Source organism: Grammomys surdaster, unplaced genomic scaffold (genome assembly GCF_004785775.1).
Source record: "Grammomys surdaster isolate TR1022 unplaced genomic scaffold, NIH_TR_1.0 215, whole genome shotgun sequence".
Classification (NCBI taxonomy): Eukaryota; Metazoa; Chordata; class Mammalia; order Rodentia; family Muridae; genus Grammomys; species Grammomys surdaster.
In genome coordinates, this window is record NW_021604660.1 from 3,623,630 (window position 1) to 3,642,890 (window position 19,261).

General features: G+C 44.6%; 1 protein-coding gene and 1 pseudogene across 2 annotated transcripts in view; one reads left to right on the forward strand and one right to left on the reverse strand.

Moving 5' to 3' along the window:
* The first annotated feature begins 6,324 nt into the window (after positions 1-6,324).
* Positions 6,325-19,261, forward strand: part of Fam184a (family with sequence similarity 184 member A) — a 116,858-nt gene continuing 103,921 nt past the window's right edge. The window contains exon 1 of one of the 2 annotated variants that reach the window (XM_028772614.1): positions 6,325-6,515. In XM_028772614.1, coding sequence (XP_028628447.1) covers positions 6,348-6,515 — 168 coding nt within the window. In that variant the 5' untranslated portion in view covers positions 6,325-6,347. The remainder of the gene's footprint in view (positions 6,516-19,261) is intronic. The other variant, XM_028772615.1, reaches the window with a different exon arrangement.
* Positions 11,538-18,981, reverse strand: LOC114625309 (annotated as a pseudogene).

The following is a 19,261-nucleotide window of genomic DNA, read 5'->3' on the forward strand; positions in this document are numbered from 1 at the left end:
GCCAAGAACCAAGATACCCTTTCATAGTCCCACACCTCCCTTTCTCCCTCCTTCCCTCCCTCCCTCCTTTCCTCCTTCTCTTCTTCCCTTCTTTCCCTCCTTGTCTCCCTTCCTCTCTTCCTCCTTCTTCTTTCCCTCCCTCTGCCTTTCTTTCTCTCTCTGCCTTGCTCTCTCTGATTGTTATGTTATCCTGGCTTTCCTGAATCAGGCCCCCACCAGCCTCTGGCACACAATGCTGTACCAGCTGCACTGACTTTGGAGCTCACATTTTAAACCTAATTTTGATTCTTCTGATTCTTAGTCAGATACGTTATTGATTGGATTCCTGGCTGTGAATTTGATTCTGAAGTGCCATAGTCTGGAGTTTATCTAGGTTTTCTGGGACTGAAATAAACACAATCTTGTAAGCTTAAGAAAAAAGTATAAAAATGGTTACTTTCATAGGTCTCTCGTCAATTTTATAGCCATGTAATTTGTTCCTAGGACCCTTCTTGGTAAGGTCACATATGCTTCATCTGCTTCATCATTAATTAGCTGTTGCAACTATGAATAAACTTTTATTCACTCCCCGACCAGCAATCATGGGGGTGGGCAGGGTCTCCCTGCATAGACTCCCTATGTAGACAGACCAGGCTGGCCCCAAACTCACAGAGATCTGCTTGCCTCTGCCTCCTAAGTCCTGGGATTTATGGTGTGCACTACTAGGCTCATTTAAAAATCATTCTGAATATATGAGATCATTTTTAAATTATTCTGAATATACACATATATCATGATTGAAATGTTAGCATAAGAAAGAAGTAGTCTAAGATAGCTCTAGTGAAATAACATCAGTAAAAGATTTACTTATAAGTGACTTTCAACTATTATTTTTCAGTGGATGAGAAAGAACTGCCAGGTGTGGTGGCACATGTCTGTAATATTAGCACAGAGGAGGCAGACGCGGAAGAGTCATGAGTTTGAGGCCAGTCTGAACTAAATAGCAAATTCCAGGCATTCCTGGGCTGCATGGTGAGATCCTATTTCAGTAATATACAGAAATTGAGGTTTAATATTGTTATGCTTTATAACGTGGTACAGTGCAGCGGGACGGAGCATCTTGGCAGGCTTTGCCAAGATATCCCCCTGAGGAATTACATCATATGACAGGCCTAGTATAAAGAAAGTTTATTGAGAGAAGGGAACGGGACCTGAAAAAAAAAACAGTAGAGGCAGAGAAAGGGGCGGGGGGGGGGGAGGGCAAAAGAGGACAAAGAAAGAAAGGAAGAGAGAAACAGGCTGGTCAGGAACATGTGGGAACTGAGAGAGAAAGAAGATGGAGAGAGAGTGAAGAAAGGGAAAAGAGAGAAGTGTGGTAATGAGTGGTCTTCTTATAGCCTCCGCACCTGGCTCACACCTTGGCACCTGGAGGCAGGTGATGATGTAAGCTGTTGCTAGGTGGCTATTGCTAGGCTCCTGGGAGGAGCCTCGTGGAATTGCCTGTAAACCAACAAATATTGTATATAATTCTAGCTCTCCTATTAGTTGGTTTGAAAATCTGGGTAACTCTACATTTCTGATCTTCAGTGTGTACAAAAGTAAGAGATTAGGCTCAAAATTCCCTTACAGCTCTATGCCAAATAATTCTTTTTATTTAATGTTTTTTCTTCTATCTGCTTTCAGGGACTTCCTCTGTACCAGCCTGTACTTGTGCTGGACCAAGGTTCTGCATTAGTATGAACCTTGGGTTCTTGGCTATTATCTCATAGGTCTGATGCTTTCACCCACTGTGGATGACTCCTCCTCAGAGAGAAATTCTAAAATGTGCCAGACAATAACCTACTTGCCTCTCATCGCTACATAAAATGCTTGTGACAGTAAGTGCACACACACACACAGAGAGAGAGAGAGAGAAAGAGAGAGAGAGAGAGAGAGAGAGAGAGAGAGAGAGAGAGAGAGAGAGAGAGAGAGAGAGAGAGCGAGCTATTTCATGGATGGTTTTGGAACCTCCAATCTTAACACCTGCAGACCCATTCGCTGGTGGCTCCGGTGTGTCTAGAAGACAGTGATGGCAGCAAGCATGTGTCAGAGCAAACTTGCTCTTGTCAGGACACAAATGAATGCAGAGGCTGTGGTTGGATCAAAGAGCATCTTGCAGTTTTCGCCACTCTTTCCATTGTATCATTCTGGAGCCAAGCCCTTAAAATATGGATATTCAGGGGATGTTTATCCAAACTACAATACCCATGTACATTGATGCAGGTTTTCCACACAGAAGCACGGCTTCTGGTGTCCTGTTGAAGGCATTTGCATTTATTTTTCTTTTCTGAATATGGTTATAGCTCCTCTTATATATTTAACTGGATCAAAGCTCTCCGTATAGATATCTTACAGGCATCTCAAAGGTTATCATGTCGCACATTGAACATATCTGTCCCTACTATTCCTTTTCTGAGGTGACGTCCTTGACTGCTCTGTTTTCCCCAGCCTGCATGTCCTGTTTGCCCTTTTCCACCCCTTCCTTTTTCTTATCATCGACATATTTAAGGTGGCAACTCCTCATGTCTCATCTACTAGGGACAAAGGGCTCCTCATCCAGGTAGGTATCTCTGTGGTTCATTTTCCTCAGTCACAAGAATTTTGGACCAGAAATGCAAATCCAATTATTTCATTTTGTTTGCTTAAGGCTTTTCAGGGGCTCATTCGTGTTATCAAATTAAGCTCCCGAAGTCTCATTGTCAAGGCACAAAATCTTCCCACCCACCAGTCGTCTTGACACCTGCTCTGCCACACTAGCATTCTGACCTACCATTCAAACCTTGCTCTAGCCACATTGCAGCACCCAATGTTTCCTAAATAGGCTCTACTCTTTCAACCCTGTCTCTAGGGTCAATCCCAAAGCTCATTTTTCCTTCCTCCTCTCTCTGAAACATGCCTCTTTCAGCAGTTTGTTTAAGTACCACCTTTTTGTGTGTTGTGAAGCCTTCTCAGACACTCCTAAGTCTATCTTAAGTACACCACCTCCGGGTTCTTTTAAAACACTTTAGTGCTGTTTCATATTTTTTACCAGTCTGTCCTCTTCACTACACTGTTGCCACCCTCAGGACAGAAACTGATCCACGGCCTCAACACCAAGAACCCAAGAACATGTAGTGATGATGTTTTGAATAAACATCCCATGATAGAAGCTGGTACTGTATAAAGATTTGCTTAACTGGCACCCATCCTTTTCTCTAGCATTGTACACACCTTTAAAAGTGAGCCCCTGTGTTATGGGACCATGAAGGTATTATAGTATACTTTACATCTCTATGTATTATTTATAATAGACATAATTATACATAAATAACCTATTTGTTTATTATTTATAGGGAAAATGTTAAATTCATCGAACACCTGGTATCTTCTGAGCATAAAGTTTGGGGATGGGTGGGTTCTCTTGGCTTAAAGTAGTGATAGCAGACACTTGTGTGCTACAGCCTATAACTTCTGAGTCAGAGATGGAAGATGCAGGTATCCATTTCCTTTAGGAGGAATTATGGAAAGGGAGACGCAGGGCCTCACATGATGCTTCATACTGGTCTCTGGATTTCCTGTCATATGCTCTTTCTACTATGTTATAGGGACAGAATTCCCAAACACCCGTCTTGCCTCAGAAGATATAGATAATCTAGTGATCTTTTTTTAAATTGTAAATGAGGACAAGAGAGTGCTAACGTGATTGGGTTTTCTCTGCTCCAAATGTAATTAAATAATACAACTTTTTCTCAGGTTCAAAGGAAACTCAATTCCCCAAACTCCAAAAGGCCATCCATATATCCAGAAATGAGCTCACCCTGACTATAGGAGGATTTCTTGTGGTTAGATCAAAGCCAGCACTCCTCAGGAGTTAGTGAAGCTGGTTCCCCTCTACCAAAGGAGTTACTGCTCTTAACCTGTGGCAGAAGAAGAACATATGGTTACCCGTGGCACCTATCAACACATCAGAGCTCACGCTGGCCTCCAGGACACCCCCCCCCCCAGTGTCACATGAACCTATTGCACATTTTGAAGTCAGTGCTAGCATCTCTGCCCTTCTCTTTCCTCTCCTACTCTAAACTCCCTTCAGTTTACAGGCTTCCCTCCCCAGCTACTAGTTCTCCATATAACCTTACTATTCTTGCTTTGCTTTTTCTCTCTCAACACTCTATTCCTGCTTCTTTCTCTATGTTTTCTCTATTCTCTATCCCTTGCCAGTCTCTCCTTTCTTGTAGATAGCCCTGGCCATGTTCAGTCTACTTTCTCTGCCTGCTCGGGACTCTTCAAGATATCTCTGGCTGTTTTCTAATATTGAAAATGAAAACCTTTCCTTAACCATATCATGGAGCTGTTGTGTCACCAATTTATACAGTTTCTAATTCTCTTTATCTTATTTGATTAGTGCTTAAGGGAGGAGAAAATGCACACACATTTCTCATTACCTGCCCCATTCAGAACGCTAACTAAGTTCTATTTCTAGAAGGTCTACTACTGAAGTACTGAGTGCCTTGCATCTGCTAGAAGATGTTATCAGTTTTGATCTTTCCTTCTGGAATTCTAACAGATATGGAAATGTTTTAGGATCCTAGTCAGTCTACATTTTGTTTAGTTTTTGTCACATTCAGATACTTTGTTAGTTTGGCCCCCAGTTCAATTTGCTAGCATATTCAGTTTCATGTGACGGCTACTCCCAGGTTAAAGAGGAATCACATGAAGTGGAGGAGCTCAGTTCTACAAAACTGCACAGAGAATATACTTTTCAAAATATAAGTATAATTCTATAAAGTTTGTATTCCCATTAACCTAAAAGGACCCCACTTCAACACAGGATACAAGTTTTTGTTTGTCTGTTGTTTTTAAGTCATTTTACCTAGAAGGGCAGATATACTAAAAAAAAAAAAATCAGTATAAAGTAATATATTTAGCAAGGTGAAAAAGTACATGTAATGCCAATCTTGATACAACCCCCAGTCTTTAAGGGCAGACATCTCATTCCCGTTGGGTTCTCCCCTCTATATCCCAGTCCTATTCTAATTTCTAACCAATTATATTTCATATTTAATTGTTCCAGGCTGCATCCCACTGAGAAGTGGGGTGCAGCTTGCTGTAGAGGTATGCTCCTCCACACACAGGCACTTGGCATTGCTTTATTCCAGCCTGGCACACATTAGGTCAGTTTGACCCTATGATTGAGTCTCGGTGAGTTTGAGAAGACCAATCAAGTGTAGGATTACGGATCTCCCTCTACTTCACCACCACTTCTCTGATGTAGAGATGCCTGGCCTCAGGGTCCTGGGTACGCTGTTGCTGGGCCTGCACACAAAAGGCACACGCAGAGAGGCTCTGTCAAGCTTCCTGCTTACTGCTAAGGGAAGGTCATCATCAAATTCTTAACTTCTCTGAACGATTATTTTAAAAAGCAAGCAAGCAAACAAACAAACACAACTAGATTTCCTACTCAGGCACAGGGCATTAGCCAAAGAGTGTATACTGCCGGGAATGGGTGTGCTGCGAGTTAGGGAGCTGGCAGCTGTGGGTCTGAGTGGTGAAAAGGGAGAGGATGCTGTGCTGCAGGATGCTGTGGGAACTCCCGGTCTATGGGTTGTAAGGCCCTGTGCGACTGTGATCTGGAGGCCTCTGTGGGGCAGGGCCGAAGACCTGTGATGCTACAGGCTGTGCGGAGGACTAGTGTTGGCGGCTGGAGGGCCGAGGGGTGCAGGGCTGCAGATTGCGGGGTCGCGGATTTGCGGGTCGCAGGGACGCGGAGCTGTGGGCTGGAGGGTTGAGGGTCAGAGTTTGGCTGCGAGCTGAGGAGCTGCAGGTTGGAAGATTGCGGGATGAAGGGCTGCGGGCTGGGAAGCTGCAGATCCGAGGGCTGCGGGGCGGGGAAGCTGCGGGGCGGAAAGCTGCGGGGCGGGGAGCTGCGGGGCGGGGAGCTGCGGGGCGGAGCTTGGCTGCGGGGAAATGACGTGGCCACCCTCGCGCGCGCTCGCCGAGCCCCGAGCCGCGCGTCCTGGTAACGGCGCTCCGCGGCTCCCGCGTCCCCGGCCCCGCCTCCCGCCGCTGCAGCCCGCCCCGTCTCCGCCTCCCTCCGCAGCCCCGGCGGCGGCGGAGTCTCGGGGCCCGGTGGTGGCCGCTGCTTGCGGGACGCTAGCCGCGACGCCCCCAAGCCGAGACAGGGGGACGCGGCCGTCGCGGGCGGGCAGGGGGTTGCTGGCTGCGGGGACTGGAGGGCACGGGCTGGCGGGTCGGCAAGCGGTCGCCCGGGCTGTCGCCTGTCCCGTGTCGTCGCTGCGCCGGCCTCGCCCCGCGCACGGGGACAGGTGCCCCGGCCGGGGTCTGCCGGGAAGATGGCGACCCCGGGCATGAGCTGGCAGCATCACTATTACGGTGGCTCCGCGTCCGGGCCGGCCAAATTCGCGACCTCCCCGGCTGCCGCGCAGCTGGCCGGGCACAACATGGACTACAGCCAGGACATGCACCTGAAAATGAGCAAGAAGATTGCCCAGCTCACCAAGGTATGGGGTACTGGGGCTCGGGGTTCAGGAGGTGGCTCCTAAGAGAAGCAACAGCCAGAGTTGCCTCCTGGCCCCGCCAAACTTGGGTGGAACGCTGGCCACCTAACTTGAGCTAGACCGCACACCGCACCGCGGGATTTACAGGGTTTGCACCCCATTACCGACTAGGAGTAAACCTGCTCAGAGCACACGAGGACTTACTTTCTGGGTTCCACAGTAGTAATGGACTTTTCCTGTTGCTCAAGTGCCTCTGTCAAGGGCTGCACGAAGCACCGCGCTACAGTACCCGATGAAGTATTGTACCGGTTTACCTAATATGACCCGGAATCCATGGAGTTAATCGGTACCTGCTACTGGTTACACAGTTAAGGAGAGAATAAACTTGTCGAGGTTATTCCGAGGACTGTAGGAGGGTAAAACATACCTTGCGTGCCATTTTAGGGATTTAATGAGTCATTCCTTACCCTCACAAGATGTCAAGTAAGGTTTATTAGATGAATCACACTGTGTTTGCATTTAGTAAATGCTCCATCTTATCAGAAGACCGTTATCAAGGAGCCCATAGATACATCACCTGCAGTTTTCCAAGCATAGTTCAGGGTGGTATGTCCGTTAGTGAGTCCTTTTTCGAATTTAGTAAATACTGACCATAAGGGGTTGGTTCTGTGTAGCTCTTAACCAGCAGCAGTCTAATGTTGTGTGGAACTGATCTGGGATTTCTGGAAGTCATTCGTGGTGACCAGGTTCACTAAGACTGTTGCAGTGTTGAAGAGGAAGGTGGTCTTGAGGGTCACAGCTTGATAATCTCTTGAGATCTGGCTCAACTCCATCATACAATTTCACTAGAGTTTAGAGAGAGGAAGGGGCGTACTCGGGAAAAGGGCATGAAGAGATGGGGGAGGGGGACGGTTTCAGTAAAGAGATGTGATTGAGGATACAAACAGATAACGAGAATGAATGAAAGGATGCACAGAAACACAAGATGAAAGCAACAAAAACCACGTGATCATGACTCAAACCAAGCTAAGCAACACCACCGTTTGTGGACTTTCCTTCTTTGGATTGTCTGTCTTTGTTCTAAGCACCATCCTAAGAGTTGCTGCACATGCAGTTGGTACTGTTTGCTTTTATGAAGGGTCGTCAAACCCAGAATGGAAGTGTAGGATGTAACTGTGGTGGCCACATGTTATCAGAGTGTTTGAGGCCAGACTCCAAGCCCAGACTCCAAGGTTGTGTTTCATCTTGAGAATGCTGGTAACCACAGTGAGGCTCATGGATTTTTCTTTCTTCTGGGTTTTTCTTGTACCGTGTCCACAACATCTGTGTTCTTATTTTAGATTGTAACTCTCTGAGACTCCTGTGACTAACAAACATTCCATAGGTTACAAGTGGGACCCTGTATTTAATAAAAGCTGGTTTTCTTTAATAAACTTTCCCCTTTCTATTCACACTTTCAATTTCCTGTTCTTTTTTTTTCCCAGTAAAAGTAATTCAGCCCCCCGCTGGCTCAGGTAGGATATTAAGGGAATGATGATATCTCTCTCTCTCAAAAGTAATGAGCTAGGCGCTGCTGGCTCAGGGCTTTTGTTACTGCTGAGGATTGACCACACTTTGATTTCCTGTTTGTAGTTACTGTATCTAACCCCCTGTATCTAACCCCCTGTCGGCTTGGAAGGGCTGCAGACATTTACTCCCTTGTAGTAGGCTTTCTAGACATTTAATCATTGTAGTAGACATTTTAGATTGGGTAGTTTCCTATTAGGGGGTGTCCTGTGTGGTACAGAGATGCTTAGTAGCATCCTTGCAGACTTTGGGTACAAGTTGCACATGCCTCTGCCCTGCACTTAGAAGTAACAATAGACAACTCTACAGAAATGACCAAATGTTCCCTGGGCAGGATAGTGTAGGAGTCATATTGGTAAGAGATGATTACCATGAGTTGTACTGAAATGCCTAAGGCTTCCCAGCCCCTACCACTGGCCTTTATAGTCCTTAAGAGAAAGCCTTGCAACAAAACAGTCTAATAATAGGTCCATTGCAGCCTGTCTCACAAACCTTAAAAAGCTGTTTCCCTTATTTATCCCCTTAGAAATTATCAATTTTTTGTTTGTTTGTTTCTCGAGACAGGGTTTCTCTGGATAGCCCTGGCTGTCCTGGAACTCACTCTGTAGACCAGGCTGGCCTCAAACTCAGAAATCTGCCTGCCTCTGCCTCCCAAGTGCTGGGATTAAAGGTGTGCGCCACCACCGCCTGGCGAAATTATCAAATTTTATAATTGCATATACTTATTGTAAATAGTGTGTCATAAACCTTACATTATGAGTGTACATATAAAAGGATTGTTAGAAGTTAGTTGTTCCATTGTATCTGCTGCCTGAGATTTTCATAAAGAGTTTACTAATGAGTTCATATCAGTAGGAGGCAAATTAAACATGTTTGGAACTTGATTTTAGCTTTTGTTTCAAAATAACGTATTGTAGAGCTAACCACTGGAGTAGGAACTTGAGACTAAAGGAAGAGCTCGGTTGATAAAGTGCTTGCCCATGAAAACAAACCTGTGTTTGATCTCCAGAACCCATATTAAAAATTCCAGGTACTGCAGCATACATTTCAAATCCCAGAGCCTGGGGAGCAGGAAACAGGAGGATCCCTGTGGCTTACTAGACAGCTAGTCTAGCTAAAGCAAGTCTGGTTAAAGCAGCATGCTCCAGGTTGAGTGAGAGACCCAGTGTCGAAGAGTAAGATGGAGGGTGACTGAGGAAGACACCTGATATCATCTCTGGCCTCTATGCATATATACATGTGCAAGTGTGCACACAACACATACACACACACCACCACCACCACCAGCAGCAACAACCAAAGAATCAAATGGACTACTCTCATAAGCATTAAAGAAACGGCATGATTAAGATCATGCATTGCTGATCTCACATACTATCTTGAGTTTAAAAGTTGTTGCTCTCGAGCAAGTCATTAACCCTGAGCCTTACTCTCCTAGATGTAACAATGGGGATAATAAGATACATAAAGAGTTGTACTTGGTGAGTCTTATTTGATCTGTCTTTCCCTTTGGTGCCTGGGATCACACCCAGAACCTTGTGAATGCTAAGTGAACACTCTGCCCCTGAGCCATAACCCCCAGCCCTTCAGCATATTTTTAATTAATGAAAATACTCAGTGCGTGTTGTTTGCTCAGATTCTGTCTCCTAAGAACTCAGGAGAGCAGCCTTTTCGTGTTGAGAACAGCAGTTCTCAGAGCCCTTTTTATACACTGGGTCTTTATTAAGAGAGAGTGAGAGAGAGGGCCAGAACAGTCTTGGCTTATAAGTCAGGAATATTTAGGTCGTTTATGTCAAGAGTTGCAAATGAGTCCTGAATTGGTGGTTGATTCCCATGTTGCGGCATGTTTCTGAAATTGTTAACGGCTAATTTCAAGGCAAGGGAGAGGCCAAATGGATTCTATTTTGATTTGTAAGACCCCAATTCTGTATTTGCTCCTATGTTACTGCTTAGAACCTTATGTAAAAAGCAGAACTTGGAGATGCAACCCAGGAAAACAGCCTTATTAAACAGTACTTTGCCCACACCCTCCAACCTTTCATCCCTTTAAATTTACTTCTTAGGACTGGATCATTTTCTGCTATGAATGGACTTGATTTTTCTTGTTATCCTTAGACAATATAGATCATTTTCAAGTTACTAGGTAACAGAAGTCTCAAATTTATCAATATGTCCAGTGCAAACCATACAGTCTCCAGGGGAGATGTGCAGGTGTACTCAGCTTCCTGTACTCAGCTGGCCCTCTTCAGCCCTGCCTCTTGCAAGGGGGAAGGTAGGCCACTGGGAAAGGAATTTCATGGGCTATTTTGCTTCTGACCTGGTTTCTACTCTCCTTCCTTTGTCTAGGCAGCCCTGCTGTCTGACCCCTGTGAAGTGATACAAGGAAGGACACAGAAGGGAGGGAACAGTTAAGAAGTTCCCCGGAGTCTAACTCCAGTGCTTTTGTAGCCTTGGCAGGTGGTTCCAGCTCAGTCTTCACCTGTGGGTCCCCCACCTCCTGCCTCAGTTGCCTGAGTTTGGCACTTTACCTTCCCTGGTAATGAAAAAGGCATCTAAGTTCTGATTAGTTGCTGATTCCCCGCTCAGCCTCCTGGGGCTGATGTTGTCTTTATCTTCATTTTGTTGTGGTCTCAATGTGTCTCTGCCCAGCTTCTTCTCATCCTTCTGATGCTTTAAGGGATCAGGTGCCAGTCCAGTGTTCTTCACAGTGCTTGAGGTGACGCATCAAGCTCTCCAAGTGTTCCCCCTAAAGCTGTCTACTCAGCTTCAGTGTGGGAGAGGCATCTCTCCTGAGACCCTTCTCCGTATCTTCGCCAAGGACCACCAGAACCATTCTGGGAGCTCCACAAAGCTGCCTGTTACAGCAGCTGACACAGGGGTATCCTACCTCAGCCCCATTTCTTTTCATCTTCTCCCTTTGGCATTTTAAAGAGTGCTTTGGCCACCTGCTTTGGAACACTGCTTTATTGTCTTTGGCTCTGAGGAGAAACTTGTGTTTTGCTAACTTGCTCTTTTAGCTTGTACCTCTGTAGGTAACTGAACTTTTGGTACACCTCGTTCCGCACATCACTTATAGTTATAACTTGCAGATGGTAGAGTATGCGCTTGAGAAAAAGCTTTCTGTTTGGTCTTCAGCATCATGCCTGATTCTTTCAGTACCCAGCTGTGGCTTTGCACCTGGAGCTGTTTGGTCCTTTGGGGACTTCCTTACTCTGAAGGTTTATAGAGGATTTGCTACCTTTAGTTCTTATTTGATACTTAGTGGTGCAAATTTGTCACTAGTGGTCATGATGTTCATGACTATACCCATCCCCCTTGTTTGATTGTTGGTTTTTCAGCTTTAGGGGCTGAATCTTTTATTTCCTGTAGCTTTAATATGAAAACCTTTCACAGAATATAAAAGTTGCTGAGTATTGGTTGGGGAGGTGGTAATATGAAAGGAATTTTATCTTTTTTTTTTGGCTCTTTTCAGTTTATTGCATGAAGGAGTTACACTAGTCCAAGTTAAAAGCGGACCCCAAATGATTACGTTATACAAGCTGTGAGGTTTTTAAATTTGTGACAAGGGACAGAAGGGAAATTCTACTCATTGCAAGGAAATCCTCACTTAAGCTTCCGAGAGCCACAAGCACTTAAAACCCAGGGACCTTCAGCTGGTCGTCCTTAGCCAGTCCAATCTCTATCAGGAACTGGCATATGTTCTTGCACTGGTCACCCTGTAGCTGAATTACTTCTCCATATTCTGGATACTGAATTACAGTACCATTGCAGGCAAATTTCTTCTTAAACACCTTCACTAGTTTCTTTTTATAGTAATCATCAGCGATCCCCTGGACAGTTGTAAGGGTCTTCTCACCGTTTCTCTGTTGAATTCTTATATGAATATAATCTTCAGTGCCAGCAGGAAGCAGGTCATCACCCTTACTTGCATCAGCAAAGGGGTCGAAAGAGCGATACTATTCCTTTTCCTCGGTGGAAACGGCCTGCGGAAGGTGGCTTCGGGAGAAGGGGGGGAACAGAGCATTGGGAAGCAAGGGGGCTCGAGAGGGAGGCAGCTGAGTCCTCGGCGCAGCTCAGTGACTGGGGCAGGAATTTTATATTGAAGTAGAAAATTTCAGTAATTTTGAGAATTAGGTCTGCCGTCTTCCTGGGTTAGCCAAGGTAAAATAGTCTCAGCCATTTAAATGAGCACTGTGAGTTCATTAAACTATTGATAAGAGGTATCTGAACTTAATTTTCATTTAAGAAAAAATAAGCTCTTTGTCTAAGATATAACATTGTCCTTTCAGAATGCAATCGAAGTTCTGGTTTCATAGCGAACATTCCTTAACTGCATGGAGGTCTTTGTGGAGGGTCCAGACCTCCTGAGCTTTTCTGTTCCATATTATTCAAGTCACCCTTGTCTAGGTCATATTTAGCCAGTTACTATTGGTGAGACATCACGACTGTAGTGTCTCTGACATTTGTAGCAAACACAATCCCACCACAAACTTCCTGCTCCTCCAGTGCTTACAATGTTTCCACCTCTCTCCTGCAATGACTTCTGGGCCATAGGTACAGGAGTTGTTTCATACACCTATCCGTTAAGACTGGGCCCCACAACTCTGCATTTTGATTGGTTGTGGCTTCTAGTCATCCTCTCTGTTGCAAAGTAAAATTTCCTTGATAATGGGTGAAGACTACACTTATCCGTGGGCATAAGGGTAAATATTTAGAATGCAGTGAGGGATTATGCTGGTTAAATAAGGTGGTTCTCTTCCAAGATCCATGATTTCCCTTGCACTGAGTTGGAGGCTAGGTTTTCAGTGCTAGGCATGATTTCCCTCGTGTTGAGTTAGTCTCAAGTCCAGTTAGATAGCTGTTGATCACCATTGATGTAAGTGTGCCACTACTGGACATTAAGGGTTATTGTGCCATGCTGGGCATTGTTGTGGCTCAAAGGCACTATAGCTGGGCGAGACTATTGGTAGTTTCCCTTTGGGAAGGTTGCATGGAGCCTTCTGGTACCATGAAAGCTAATCCTCAGGGAAGCGGATTTCACATCAGACCCAGCTCAGGTCCTCTGGGCACTGTGTCCAAAGAACATGGTGCCTTCAGCAGTAGGGAAGTACCTTTCACCTTTGGGAGGTAACTGAGGGTAACCGCAGTAGCCTGAAATGTTTTGTGAAGCTCACATGCAACCCTGCAAAAGAAGCTTCTCATGACTGGTGTTGGGGCTTTTGTTAGATTGTCTCTGGCTCTTGGGGGACGGGGAATCATTGTCAGCCTAAATGGGAAGATTTTCTTTAAACTATATATGTATATATGTATATATGCATGTTTGTATATGTACATATGTATATGTATACACAGACTTATATGCATTATAGATATTTTATATAGATACACAGTAATATCATTCCTTATGACTTTTTTAGACATTCTATTATTTTACCCTCTGCTCCTTCTGTATTTATCTCCCTCCCTGATTAAAGCACCCCCATTTTCCCATTTCCCCCTTCGGTTCACTTGTACTGCTTTTCCTCTTTCTGCTGCCCCTCCTCCACATAGTTGCCCCTTTTACTCTCCTGTACTTTGCAGTTACTCGGGTTATAATCGAAGTCTCTCTGTTTTTAAGAATTAGGTACTGCTGCATAATAATGTCTAGCCTGGGTTTCTAAGCTCCTGCTGTAAGTAGCCTCATGGCATAAACATCTGGCTGTTTCAGCTCAACGCTAGCACACGCCAAATGCAGCCCCCTTCTTTCTCCCATGTTGCACTGCAGCTCTGCCATTGTCTTGTGCAACAGCATGGACATAATCTTCTAGTCAGAGCTCCCACATTACAATGCAGCTCTCCCGTTGTCTGTGCAATGGCACGGATGTAATAGTCTAGTCATAGCTGAGTGGATTAATTTCTGTGATTTTACTAATGTGCACAAAAGCATGATGTCCAGATAGGTAGAGTAGTGGAGTCCTGTAATCCTAGCATGTAGGAGCCAAGACGGAAGGATCATGATGAGTGTGATGCCATCTTTAGGTATATAGTGAGTTCCAGGCCAGTCTGGGCTCCACAACAAGTCCCTGTTTCAAGAATAAAAACAAACAAATGAAAAGCCACAATATTCTATTAATGACCCAACTCCTGCCCCCCTTTTTAGCAGAAGCATAGGAAGGATAGAACTGCCTTTATAGTAAAAGGAAACTCTGGATAAAATTTTAGGCTCTAGCTAGCTTAAGCCACTCATGTACAGACACAGAGGTTAAGGATCAGAAATTATGGGGCACTTATATGGACTGTCAGGACTTAAACTCAGGCCTGTAGATGGTTGTGTGGGCAGCCGAGTTTACAAGTTTTTCTTTTTTTCCTGAGTTTTCCCTCTTTCCAGTTTTAGTTCAGAGGTCACAGTTTTTTGTTTTTATAAAAAATTTATTTATTCACTTTACATCCCGCTCACTGCCCCTCTTCCCAGCTACCCCTCCCACAATTCTTCCTTCCCCCTTCTTCTCAGAGAGGGTTGAAGCTCCCCTTCCCCCGGTATCCCCTTCATCCTGGAATATCCAGTCTCTTTGGACTAGGCACATCCCTCCCATTGAGGCCAGACAAGGCAGCCCAGTTGGAAGAACATGCCCTGCTTACATACAGGCAACAGATTTTGGGATAACCCCCCCCTCCAGTTGAATAACTCCACTCCAGTTGTTTGGGATGTAAATGAAGACCAAGCTGCACATCTACGTGTGTGTGTGTTCGGGGGGGGGGTGCTAAGACCAGCCATGTATGCTTTCTGGTTAGTGTTTACATCTCTGAGAGCCCCAAGCATCCAGGTTAGTTGACTCAGTTGGTCTTCCTATGGAGTTCCTATCTCCTTCCAGGCCTACAATTCTTCTCCCAACTCTTCCATAAGAGTCCCCAAGCTCCATCCACTGTTTGGTTGTGGGTGTCTGCATCCGCTGAGTCCGCTGCTGGGTGGAGCCTCCCAGAGAAGAGCTATACTACACTCCTGTCTGGAAACATAGCAGAGTATCATTAATAATGTCAGGGATTGATACTTGCCATGGGATGGGTCTCAAGTTGGTCTGGTTATTGGTTGGCCATTCCCTCACTCTCTGCTCTATCCCCCATGCCTGTATTTCTTGTAGACAGGATAAACTTTGGGTTGAAAGTTTTGTGGGTGGGTTCGTGTCTCTATCACTCCAGTAGAATTCCTGCCTGGCTACAGAAGGTGGCCTCTTCAAGTTCCATATCCCTAATGCTGTGAGTCACAGCTAAGATTTATTTATTTAATTTATGTGAGTACACAGTTGCTGTCTTCAGACACACCAGAAGAGAGCAATGGATCCCATTACAGATGGTTGTGAGCCACCATGTGGTTGCTGGGAATTGAACTCAGGACCTCCAGAAGAGCAGTCAGTGCTTTTAACTGTTGAGCCAACTCTCCAGCCCCAAATGTTTTCTTTGTTTTGTATTTTGTTTGGTTTTTGATGCTTGCTTAACTGTGTTGTTACTTAGACACAATTCCTTGAAGGCTAAAACCAGAAAACGTACTGTTTTTAACATTATTCCTTTGTTCTGTTTGCTTACAAAACCTTGCATCTGCCTCTTCCTACCAGCACCTCAAGAAATGCAATGAAAGATCAAGATTCAGTTCTTCTGTGTGTGTGTGTATGTGTGTGTGTGTTTCATGTATTATAGTAACTGATTAAATTGAATGATGTCAGCTGCTGGACTCTAAATTCTAAAATGATGAGCATCTCGCATCTCTGGAAAGCTTGGATCTCTTCCCTGTGACCTGGGCATGAAGAGGAACCTAGGTCTTCAATACCTAGTTAGATGCTGGGTGACGCAGCGGACCTACTGACGAGACAATTTCATTTTTTTCCTGCCAGCTGATCCTGGCAAGAAACTCTCTTCTCATGAACATCCAGATGATGTCAGTGTGATGCTGAGACTGAGGTGTATCACAGGAGTTTACCCAACCCACTGATTTTTCACTGTTGAAAGTTTCTGTCATACAGATCCTTTGTGACTGTAAAGGACATTAAATAGCTGTCACAGTTGGTGCACAGTAGGCCTTTTTGGAGGTAGACACCTGCAAGGAACATTTGCTAACTGAATTTAGCATTAGAACTGGAAAACAATGTTCTAAATGACAGCTTGGGGGATGTGTTGCCATCTGGCTCATTTACTGTTTTAAGTCTGTTTGAGCCATAGTTACTCTTTTAGATTACCTGGTAACCAATGGTTCTTTGAAATAGTACACAGTGAGTATCTCTTATCCAAAATGCTTGAATTAGAAGTATTTCAGATTTCCAAGATGTTTATTTGGATATATTTATATAGATTTTATTGGCTGAACATTCCTACCTCAAAAAGTCCAGGGTGCTCCAAAATTCAAAATGTTCCAGTTGCATGACAATGTTTACAGAGCATTTAAGAGTTGGGTCCAGCATTTGCCTGTAGGCTGAGTTATGATAGAATGTTGGAATAGAGGATGGTTTAAGTTCATGAGTTCTAGACCAGCTTGGATAATACTTAGACCTCACATGAGGAAGAATAAACAAAGAAAAACAACTGCTGGGATTTGGGAATATTTCAGATTTCACTGTTCAGAAGATAAAGATCTTCACCTTGTCCTGGAAACTTACAGCCAATCACGTCTTGTCTGACAGTGAATTTTGGAATTGCCAACCTTTGCACGTGGGAGATTGCCAGCTGTAGTCAGTGTTTTGGTATAATTAAAACATCTGAGACCAAAGCCAATATTGGAGAAAATATTTTCTCAGCTGCTGCTAAACTGCACCAACAGACAGCTGTCATTTGTAGACCTTGAGCTTATGTGATTAAGACTTTCATCCTTCATACTGGAACAAAACCAAATGAGAAGTCAAGTTGGATGCATACGGGTATGTCCTGATCCTCCTGCTTCCGACACGTTGATGTATACATGCGTCTCAAAGCTCTGTAGTGCTGATGGAAGATGGAGGAACAGAGTCCAGTAGCCAACCATGGCATGTGAGGTGGGGACTTCAGATTTAGCTGTATTTGGAAAATTTAATGTCTCCATAAACACTAAGCTAAGCACTTTAAATTACTTACTTCTATTAATTTACTACCACACTTGGGAACTATTATATAATTTTTATTTGATAGGGAAAATGAAATCACATATATCATAACATTTATGAATAAATTATGAGAATCTTGCATATACTACTATGGTACTATGGACAACTTTTTCTTTTGAAGTAGAAAGTTATTTCAGGCAAAGAAACTTTGTTTCTTAAACACTTCATTAATAAGATTTTGATGCCCTGATTTGTACATTTCATTCAGTGGTTACAGATCTCCTTGGTGTATTATTTAGACAGGGAGAAGAAAGAAGGAGTGGAGGGACAGTTTAGGAAACCTGGGGAGTTAGTGCATCTGTGTGGGGGCAAGAGGGATCCCAGGAGAGCTGCGGCAGTGTTTGCTAGCCAATCAGAGACCCCCCCAGGAGATGCAGCAGTGTTCATTAGCCAATCAGAGCCATGGCTCCCTTAGCGCTATATGAACTTGAGTTACAGCTTCCTCATGTGCCGCCTTTCAGTAAATGTTTTCACCTCTCTGGACCTCTTTGTAAATTGACATTAACAGAATGTACTGCGCAAAGTTATTGCAAAGGTCAGATGAGATAATTTATGTAGGCACGAGGCGGTCAATAAATGTCAAATCCTGTGCGCTCCAGTCCTCCCCTACCCCACCCTCCCCGGTCTTAGCCTCTGCCAACACTGTCTCTTATCCAGAGTGTGTTTTGTTTTGCCCGTGGTCTCTTGGGTGGCGCGATGTCTCCCACATTGGAAACCATAGCTAGAAGCAAAGGCTGAAGAATAATGAAAATCCGGTCAGTTCTCATTATTCAAAGCAGGTCACATTCCATGTTCTGAGTTCTCGGGCAAATTAGAACTAGGTTGGTGACTACCCCTGGTCTCTCATGTCCTCACCGGTCAGCACACAGTGTCTTTAGACATGTCTGCCTGAAACACATTTTCGCATCATTGGTTCATTGACACTGAGTTCTCTGTAATCCGTGTCCAAATGGAGCTTATCTATAACACACTATGAGTCTTAGGTTTAGTTAGGTACACATGTTAACAGGTGGGTAAATTCATAAATAGGAGCTCCATAGGTGTGAGAGATCGGCTATCTCTGAAAACAGGCAGACTTCAGCATCAACTTAGCCCTGGCCCTGGCTTTCAGCCGGTGTTAGGGGTCTGTGTGTACCACTTTCTTCTTACCACTCTGAACACCCTCTTATTATCACTGCTATGGCGATTATCATTTCCCCAAACACTTGGTAGTGAAAAGAATAGAAAGGCTCCAGGAGGCAATGATATTCATGTTTTGTGTAAGTTGCCAGTCGCCTGGCCCATGCTATAATCAGAAGTCTGCTACAAAATTCCATTCAGACTTGCTACTTGCATGCTAATTGTATCTTGAATCTGTCACATTGTCCTACTTCAGAGAAAGGGACACAGCATACAATTTATTTCAAAACACACAGTGAGGGTTAGTTAGGGTGATGGCTCAGAGGGTAGGAACACTTGCTGTCAAACCTGACAACCTGAGTTTGATTCCTAGAAGCCACATAGTTGAAGAAGAAAGCCAAGTCCGTCCCATGAGTTGTCCTCCGATCTCCATGCATGCACCCTCATTACGTTTACACACATAAATAACTGTTGACTTGAAGGACAAACAGCTGTGTGGCTTTAGGAACTGTGCTGGGAAGAGAGGCTGTGGTGGTCTGAGTGAGACTGTCCCGTAGGATCCAAGGCTTGAATACTTGGTCCCCAGCTGGGGGCACGGCTTGAGTACGTTTAGGAGGTGTGGTCTCCTGGAGAAGTATGCCACTAGGGTTGGGCTTTGAGGATTCAAAGCCACATGCCATTGCTAGTTAACTTTCTCTGCTTCCTGCTTGTGTTCCGTGATGGGAGCTCTCAGCTGTTCCTGCCAGCGTGTCTGCCAGTTGCTGCCACCTTCTCAGTCATGATTGGACTCTTAGCCCTCTGAAACCATAAAACCAAATAAACTCTTTCTTCTCGAATTTGCCTTGGTCATAGTATCTCATTATAGCAATAGCAAAGTAACCTATTCAGAGGCTAACATTAAGCTAATAAACTCTCTCTCTCTCTCTCTCTCTCTCTCTCTCTCTCTCTCTCTCTCTCTCT